The sequence below is a fragment of the Silene latifolia genome, chromosome 2 (genome assembly GCF_048544455.1).
Source record: "Silene latifolia isolate original U9 population chromosome 2, ASM4854445v1, whole genome shotgun sequence".
NCBI lineage: Eukaryota > Viridiplantae > Streptophyta > Magnoliopsida > Caryophyllales > Caryophyllaceae > Silene > Silene latifolia.
In genome coordinates this window covers 1,575,550-1,585,829 of record NC_133527.1, presented here as the reverse complement: position 1 = coordinate 1,585,829, position 10,280 = coordinate 1,575,550, and the positions used below count along the sequence as shown (strand labels likewise).

Below are 10,280 nucleotides of genomic sequence, written 5' to 3'. Positions count from 1 at the left end.
ACATACATAACGACCCTGTCGTAAGAGTTAGTATACACCATTAAATTTCCTTTATTCCTCCTCTTAACCATTTTGTCCCCTGAAAACCAGTTTGGCAGCTACACATAATTTGTCCTTTTAATTCAAGACCTAAATTTTAGCACATGCAATAATTCCTTTACCCCCTCCCTATACATTGATTTACCCTAAAATTCATTATTGCTAATACGGAGTACTATTATTCAATCTCTCTCTCATAATCCCCTTTTATATCACAAACGGAGTACACAAATTTAAACAATCCTTTTGATCCATAAGGACCACAAGTACACAAATTTAAACTACGTGAAACACGAGTAAGCGAAAAAAATACAAGATGTTGTAAACTTTACGAGTACACTAATAGTAAACCATAATACTCGTATTTACACCCTTTTACATACGGAGTATAGTATTAAGTAGGTTTTTACAATTACTTTTAATGCGATATTTCAGTAAAATACTTGCAAGTGGGTCTAAATAAACTAACAAAACAATGAAGGGATATGTAAAGAATCTATTGAACATGTCAAAAAAATAAAAATGTTAAAAATCCATTATATAAGGACTAACATATATAAATAATGAAGTTTTAAAGATTAATCATGAATGAACATAAATTTAGGACCATTTGATTTAGATCAGATAAGGTCTAAATTAACTGTTTTTGAATTTAATCAAAGTGCAAACTATAAAAAATAAGGCTCGATGACCTAATTAGCATACGAAAGATTCGTGGGTACACCGGGTGTACAAGATTATTGTAACAGCCCAAGGTAACCTGCTAACGTGATATTGTCCGCTCTGGGAGACACAACTCCCTCACGGCTTTAAAACGCGTCACATTAGGAAGAGGTAGCCACATGATTATAAACCATGCTTCGTTCCCCTCTTCTACCGATGTGGGAAGGTCACCTTCCCTCCTCCCCAGAGGAGAAGGCGGCGTCCTCGCGCCCACCACCAAAGACAGCCCCGGCTCGATACCATTTTAATGTGACCCAAGATAACCTGCTAACGTGATATTGTCCGCTCTGGGAGACACAACCCCCTCACGGCTTTAAAACGCGTCACATTAGGAAGAGGTAGCCACATGATTATAAACCATGCTTCGTTCCCCTCTTCTACGTGTCTCTTTGCTAGCTTAAGGTAACTATTCCGAGTTACTCGACGAATTAATGTCACATTAGTAGTTAATGTGTGCCTGTTGTTTGATAAGTGTTTAGGTGAATGAATAATGTTAGTAGTAAAGATAATAAGGATGGTAAAATTGTGCTCATATTAATAGTTATCACATGTTAGGATAGTTTACAAAATGAAATTGTAATTAATAGGCTCAAATGAATTTTATAGCGATAATTGTAATGTTTTGTTGATTGTCTTGAAAACCGAGCCTTAGTCCCTTTGATCGATGCGATGTCAGTTAATTGAGTGATTGGTCAGCCGCAATTTAACCCGTACCTGTCGCATGGCTGGGGTTTCGGGTAAAAATTCGGTTGGATGAAATTTTAAATGAATTGGATAATCGGCCTTTTTCTTGTTTTAGGCCATTTATTATATCTCTATTTCACATGTGTAGTTAATTGAATTTAAATAGCTTCTTATTTAGTTAGTTGAATTTAAATAGCTTCTTATTTTGTAGTAATGGCCCTAGTTTCCCCTAAAGCCTTAAATATTGTTAGAATTGCTAGGATTGGAAATTAGTATTGAGTACTTATTGAGGAACTGTTGGATTGTATGCTGTATATAGCCTTTCACATGATAGAATATTAGATTTTATGTTGGTGAGTAGGACTTTTTGCCCTCTTATGGTTAAGTGGGTGTCTTAAATGACTTGTGTGGTGAGTCTTGTGTGGTGTGGGCTAAAGTATTCAAGCTGGGACTAGCTGGGACTAGGTCCTAGGTGCGTATTTCGGCCTCCATCATAGATAGGTTTTTATAGTCTCTGACGAGTATATGTTCACTGCTTGATAGCCTTTGTGTTCCTGACTAGTGGATTTATATCCAAGTTGGGGCATGACCTCAGGTACTTATTTTGATAGTATGGGGTCACTTAAGTACTAGCCAACCCTTCGGTGGTGTCCTTAGGGTACTCACTTCACTTTGTTTTAAAAAAGTTGTGGGTCTTGGGTGCGGTGGTGTGTATCCGCATGTCTAGGTCTGCTGTGATTTTAGGCTAGGGTTGTGTTGTCTCTTGGCCATGTTTTCTTAATAGTAACCGCTGAGCCAAGATACCGGTTCGATTGCCTTCCCTACCTCGTGGTATAGACTCGAGTTACAAAGTGACTATTGACGGTACTAAGAACTTATGCCTGTCTTTGATATATTGCCCTTTCTTGTATGGTGATTCTATGAATCATAGAAGGTGAGATGCAAGCCGGCTATGGTTGATAGAGTTTGGATTCCTGGATGTTATGTGATTCACATGATAGTGTAGTATGAGTCGGTCTAGTTTTCACATGCTAGGACTATGTGTTGTTATATTGTTGTTCACATGATAAGCACGATTGTCTAGCATCTATATGCTAAGACATTGTGTGATTCGTATTCATATTATTATGTTTACATGTTATATTAATTATGACTTCTTTGTCAAAGTTTAATATTATATTTCCGGAATTTAACTCCCCTTTTAGTTTAAAGGTGAAACCTTTATTTCTACTTTGGTTTTTTTTTTTTTTTTTTTTTTTTTTTGCAAAAGAACATTTGAGAAGATTACCTTTCTCTTATTTTGATTTTAACGTTGATCGGATGTTAGAACTAGTTATTGGAAACGTTTGATAACTTGTTCTACGATTGTCGGCGAATAGTTTTTGTTTTAAATTTGTCTCTGACTTGGGAAGTTAGCGTTCTTGTGTGCACGACAAGAGCATTTCCGTTCCATGAATGAGACTTATAATTTTGAAAACTCTTCATTAATGTTTTTGAAGGTATTTTGATTTTTGATATATACAAATGATTTGCCTTTTGACCTTAGCTTTGATTTGGAATGAGATGTTCTTGAATACGTAACGAGAACACTTCCGTTCCTCTGATGAGAGTCTGGTTCTGTCGGAAAAATTTTAGTTGAACCAATTACAAACATATCCTGTCAGTTTTTCTGTAGAATTAAGTGTTTACTTTTTCCCCAATAAATGAGGGTGTCACAATTATCGTACACCCTAACCAATGATAAACCTTTAATCATATTCCACTTAGATTTTGTTTTATTATTTATGGAAAGGGTTGGTAATTCTAATAATCTTATTGGTTAGGGTGTACGATGACGTGATACACCCGGTGTACCCAAGAATTTTTGTTAACATAAATACATTATATCTAGGTTTTATTTTGATCCGTAACTTGTTATACGAGTATATCGTAATTCGTAATCTAATAATACAAAGGGGTGTTAAATTGAGTAGCATTAGTTAGACAAACTTAATTTCAAAACTTAAAATAAGTTATCTACCAAAAGAGATGGACGTAGACTTGAGAGATTAAATAATGCAATAATTCTGATATCCCTTTTAAATACCATCCGACCAGTCCAGCCACCCAATTTGCTCTCTAAAGAGAAATAAAAATCTCTCTTCCTTTACATTATCATCATTCATCATTCATCCTTCATCCTTCATCATCCCTTTCAACTTTCTCTCCTTTCTACATTTTTATATTTCATTAAAAAATTAAACTATATACTATATACAATAATACATACAATCCCTCCTTTTCAATCTTTCATTTTCCATCACCATTTCTTCTCAATTCTTCTTCTTCTTCAAAGGGTTTTTTTATTTTTATTTTTTTAGACAACCCTAAAAAAAAAAGGAAAAGAAAGCATGGAAGAAACGATGAGATCTATGTCGTTAGATTACTTAAACCTACTAATAAACGGTCAAGCATTCAGCGACGTAACCTTCAACGTAGAAGGACGTTTAGTACACGCGCATAAGTGTATACTAGCTGCGCGTAGCTTATTCTTCAGGAAATTCTTTTGTGACCCGAATCATCAATCGGGTCAAGCTCCGATATCTCCACGTGCAGCTCAACAAGTCATACCCGTGAACTCTGTCGGGTACGAGGTGTTCATGTTGTTGTTGCAGTTTTTGTACAGTGGTCAGTGTTCAGTAGTTCCTCAGAAACATGAACCCAGACCCAATTGCGGTGAGAGAGCGTGTTGGCACACGCATTGCTCTTCCGCCGTTGATCTTGCTCTTGATACTCTCTCCGCCGCTCGATCTTTTGGTGTTGAACAACTTGCCTTACTCACTCAGGTTGGTCGTGCTTAACACCGTCTTTAATTTAACTTAGCACCCATCTTTCACAGATTCGTTTTATTTTCACCTCTATTTTAATCAGCTGTGAGAGTTGTTGTCTGTCTTAAGTTAAAACGGTATTATTATTATTATTAAATAAGAATTGTGGATGTTATTATCCTCTAATCATTATTTGGTTGGTTTTGTGGTTTATTTAATTGGTCTGATTAGGATAAATTGACATTTGTTTTGTATTATTTTGATAAATTATTTGCACTACAAGTGTACTAGTGAGTAACAACACTTGTAGTAGATGTTATTTATTTATTTATTTTAAATTTGTGAAATTAAATATAATGATGATGAACGTCATTTAGTTGAAAAGGGATGGGTGAGGTAAGATTTTACTCAGATAATTCTTGATTATTTAATCACAAATTTGATTAAACAAAGAGATAGTTGTATGTTGTTTGTTGTTGGTTGTTTTGTTGCTATATTTTGGGAAAAGTTGCACAACTTTTCAAGAGTGAGTTTATTTTACTAGATTTTGATTGTTTAAATGGTGAAAATATTGTTGTTTTTTGAGTTGATTTCATATCATTTCAATCAAAGTCTTGTCTGAAATAAAATGAGGAATCTGTGAAGAGATCCAAGTAGTTTCCTAATTTAGAGATGGGAAGTCTACTAATATGGTAATCTACTCACACATACACAAACTCCCATAAAAGAAAGCTTAATGATGCACTTTCCCTAATTGGAGTTTCAATCTATTCATGACAACTTATAGGCATGTTTGTAGTCACTTGTTTTTCTGCAATAGTACTTCTATTTCCTCATCCACCCAAAGACTTACATTTTTCATGGATTAAAAGTGATACGATTTTTACCCAATTAACTCCTTTCGTCTGAAAATGTATTCGTCGTATTCTTATTCTAACTTATGTTAGGAAGACGTTTTTTACCCTGTCGATTCTTATTTGCCTATGCGTATCTCAAAATCATTACTCATAGGTCAAAAACTCTTGTTTTGAACTAGTGTGTAATCCTCATTTCATTTACTCCATATCAATTATGAGCAATTTTCATTTTATAGTAAGAAAGTCTCAACTCACAAGGTAATTTTAATGCTAACAGGTCACAATACAGAACAATTAATACATAATAGTTAATCTAGCTAACATTTACCATAGAACGTCGTTCGTTCTAGCTACACATTATTTCATGTATTAGCTAAGTATGATGATATGATCATGCATAATTTGCACAATGCATGTAAATTAACAATGATGATATGCAGAAACAACTAGCAAGCATGGTAGAGAAGGCGTCGATTGAAGATGTAATGAAGGTATTATTGGCCTCACGGAAACAAGAAATGCACCAACTTTGGACTACATGTTCTCACTTAGTTGCCAAATCCGGGTTACCACCCGAAGTTCTTGCAAAACACCTTCCCTTAGATATTGTCGGCAAAATTGAAGAGCTCCGAGTTAAATCTCGAAGATCCCTAATCCCGCTCGCTCATCACCACCACCACAGCCTCCACGACCTAAGCCTCCCGTCCTCCCTTGACCAGGAGGAGCATAAAATTCGTCGAATGAGACGGGCATTGGACTCATCTGACGTGGAATTAGTCAAACTAATGGTCATGGGTGAAGGCCTTAATTTGGACGAAGCATTAGCATTACATTATGCAGTGGAGAATTGTACAAGGGAAGTAGTCAAGGCATTGCTAGAACTCGGTGCTGCCGATGTTAACTACCCTGCGGGTCCCACAGGGAAGACGCCCCTACATTTGGCAGCTGAGATGGTGTCACCGGATATGGTGGCGGTCCTATTGGACCACCATGCCGACCCTAATGTTAGAACCATTGACGGGATCACTCCGTTGGATATCCTAAGGACATTGACCTCGGACTTTTTGTTTAAAGGGGCGGTACCCGGGTTAGCCCACATTGAGCCTAATAAACTTAGGTTATGTCTAGAATTGGTTCAATCCGCGGCCATGGTTATATCAAGGGAGGAAGGTAATAATAATCCACCGGCCTCAGCCGGGATTTACGGTTCCATTGGGGGTGATCAGGAGAATAATCCAACGAGTAGTAATAGTAGTAGTGGCAATGTTGGAAACCTTGGGATAGATTCAAGGATGGTTTATTTGAATCTCGGGGCGTCGATGGGTGATCAGAATGAAGAAAGTACTACTCATACCAGCCAACGCAATAATGCATTGTCTATGTATCAACACCACCATCACCACCACCAACATCACCATCACCATGATTATTGAGCTTACTTACTACAATAAACATTGGAGGGTTTTTCAGATGTAGGTTTTATTAGCATTTAATCCACGTATGAACGGTCCGAATTATATTATATGGCTTATGGTATCTGCTATATGTATGTAGGGTTTCGTTTTTGCTTGATAATCTTAGTCAGGTAATTAAGATGATATATATGCAATTGAATGCAAATTAAGTGAGCAACGTGATCAGATGGAGATTTTGGATGATTATTAGTCTTTTGAGAATTACCGAAAAAGGTCTTAGCGTAGTGGTCAAGACGGAGATACCGTGATAATAAGTGATCGGTTCAAATTCCCCTTCTCATTTATTGTAATGGCCTGGCGCCTCATTTGGCATTAAAAAAAAAGCTTATGAGGATTGAGGGGTGTTGGTGTATGATAAAAAGAATAGTTGGAATTGTAAGTGTATTTTATTTAGTTTTTTTTGGTAAGTGAGGTCAAGCTTTTAATCTTGACTTGTCAAACATTTTGGACACCATTTATCAAATTTGCTTGCTTGTTAATGCTTTTTCCTTGTTATTTACCTTGTTGTTTCTTGTATGCATGTGTTGATTTACCACTATGATCAAGCTAAGCAATATAATGGGCAAGTTATTCTTGGCTTTTCATTTCTTCTTTGTCCCCCACTCCATTGTGTCTTCCCTTTATTTGAATTTCCATTGCCGACTCTTTTTTTTTGCTTTCATTGGTAAGATTTCATTAAACTAATGGGTGTTTTTTTAGCATTATTTTATTGTAATATACTAGAGTCTTATGCCATATGAGAAAATCATTTCAACAGATGTTTAAATTATTGGTAATTGAGTTTCAATCAATGGTTGTATCTGGTGAGAACGAAGACAATTCCAACCAAAATATTAAGTTGATAGTAAGTAAGTTGACATTCATCCTACATTTTTATACATAAATATCGTATTCACATTTGTGTTCTAGTGTCATTTGAATTCCCACAAAGCAGTATAATATCATTCGTGGATGGTGAACTTGTTGGATAATGATACTTGTTTCATATATAATCATTTTCTGTACGAACCACTATTTAGAGCAACTTAAAAATATGTTCTTCAGTTTATTTTAATTTATCATTCAAGGTATAATAGTTGAAAAACGATTTTATGAAAATAAACGATTTTGTCAACTCATTTATGTTAAATATGGATATGTATTAGAAGAAACATTATAAAAAAAAGTCAAATTAAATATTATTTTTCTTAATACAAAGTCTTTAATTTTACTTATATCAAAGTGACTAATTTATTTTGTGGTTATTTTATACTAACATCGTAAAAAAAATTCCGTGAAAAAGAATTCTATTATAACAAAATCATATGAACCTTACAAGGAAATGTGTATTCGTAGTATGAGCTTTTACTTTGTTTGTTAATTTAATTTTGAGTCTTTTCTTGTCATAATGTTTGAACAATTATGTCATTATGGGATTAATTTAGTATATATATATTATATATATAGCACATATGCTATATAAAATAAAATTATTTGAGCTAAACTATTTTGTCCTTGACCGACCGTTGATTAGCTGGAATTTGTCTAAAATGTGGATAGAATTAGTGTTCTATTTTGGGAAATGAGCTGTATCATTCCTTTTGTGGCTCATTTCTTGGTTACCTCCAAAGTCCAATCTCATGGACCTTTACACAAATAATTAAGAAGACTGGCTTTTGAATTAATATATAAAATAAAAATTAAAACCTAGCTTTCTTGGGTACAAATTATTGATCTTGTCTCGCATCAATGCAACATTGAAATGTGACTAAGAGAAAAGACGTCTTTTTTTAACAATATCTTGCTATTACTAGTATTACTCCTATTTTTTTTTTTTTTTTTTTTTTTGAAGGAACTAGTATTACTCCTATTAATTTACTCTCATTTTGGATTCTTGTTAACTTTTTTCGGATTCCTTTCTCTTCATTTGCTTTCTTCAACCTTTCTGTTTTGGGTAGGAGCTACCTAGCTGCCTCCTTTTCTTCTTCTTGTTTACATACCGAGTAACTTCACTCCCTCTCTATATTCACTGACCGAATATTCGTCTTAAATCTTAAAATAGATTAAATACTACCAATTAATTAGTGGTAATAAAGACAAAACTTTTAACATTTAATTTTTAGACAACTTGCCATGTAATTTGGTATGTATTTAGCTCGTCTTAAGTTTAAAACAGATATTGACCATCTTGAATGAGAATTTATGCCCTAACTTTACGGACTTTACCTATTATCGTCATAAGGTAAGCAACTAACCAAGCTAGGGGGACTAGTAATCACAGTAGGAAGACAATTTAACGAAAATAATGAGGGTCAGAAATAAACATTAGATTGCCATCAAGGCATCAAAGACAGGAGTAATAAGAAATTGGAGATTTTGTAGAGCATCTTATGTTTTACATTAAACCTTGCTCAGGTGAATCATTAAATTTGTAAATAGTTTGTGTATTGAATAATTTTGTACTCAAACCCTATTTACTCAATAGTACTCAATAGTTTGTGTATTATTGAGTAGTATTCAGCACCACTTAAATAGGTGAATTAAAATCAACAACTTAATCACAAGCTGAGAGTACGGACATCGATCAAAATTTACAATAATAGTCAAATCAATTATACAAGATTTGCTGCCAAATATGTCCACCCGTTTTAAATATTGGACAGTGCAAATTCTAGTCTAACAATTAGACAAAACCTGGCCCTGTTTGCTTATTTTGCAAGTTCCACGTACGTTTAAAACTATCCATGCATACACGCAGTGTTCTCAAATTGCATAAACAAACAGTCATTATTGTGTGAGACGGTCTATAATACAGTCTTTTTATATAGTACAAAATATTCATTTACTGATAGTAATAAATGAGCGCGCTTTATTACTAAAGGAACCTCTAGTAATATAAAAGTCGTCTGATTGTAATAGTAGTGATAATATAATTGGAGATTTAGAGAAACCCTGGCCCCCTTAGCTCAATTTGTAAGTTCCACGTACGTATGAGACTATGCATGGATACAGGAATTGAGGTAAATAGTGATTATCTTCGTACTAACAATTAGAGTAATGTGCTAGAATCATATCTTGCTTTACCTTTAGGCTTTAGTCATATCATTAAATTAGCAGATCTCTACTGTATAAATTAAAGCTCATTAATTTGCTTGCAGTCTAATTTAACTCATAGATAGATAGTGCTCCTAGCTACTCGCTAACTAATTAACAACAATAATTGAGGTCTGTATCACTGTGTCTCTTTATTCTAAACTTCCATTTGAGCTACACGACAATTTTTTGTTTGATACCAACATATTCATTCTAAATTTAAAATGGAGGAAATAAGATACTTAGACAAAAGTAAAATATATTGAGAGTCCAAAGAACTTGTCCCATCTATATAAATAAATCATTTCACTCATTTTAATTTAAAACGAACATGTTCGTCTTTAGCATTAAGGGAGACCTACTCTTCAGCATAAACACTGTTTATACTTATTATGTTAAGAAATTTTAGCTCTTATATTTCCTGCTATTTTGTTAAACCTATGACTGAATTTTATTTGATATGATAACATACTATGATGGAGTATTATTTTTATTTATCAAACATCAAGTTTTCTCATTACCCTTTTTTAAAGAATTGAAGTTGTTTAAAATCAGTGAGTCGTCACAAACTTGTGACCGACACAGGTAAGAATTTGTGTGTATTAAATGAGATATATATATAA

General features: G+C 34.2%; 1 protein-coding gene across 1 annotated transcript; it reads left to right on the top strand.

Annotated features, from left to right (window-relative positions):
• The first annotated feature begins 3,554 nt into the window (after positions 1-3,554).
• On the top strand, positions 3,555-7,064 carry LOC141641986 (BTB/POZ domain and ankyrin repeat-containing protein NBCL-like). The gene is made up of 2 exons (XM_074450640.1): positions 3,555-4,271; positions 5,551-7,064. The coding sequence occupies exons 1-2, from the start codon at positions 3,837-3,839 to the stop codon at positions 6,541-6,543; spliced, it is 1,428 nt and encodes a 475-aa protein (XP_074306741.1). The 5' UTR covers positions 3,555-3,836; the 3' UTR covers positions 6,544-7,064.
• Positions 7,065-10,280: the final 3,216 nt, after the last annotated feature.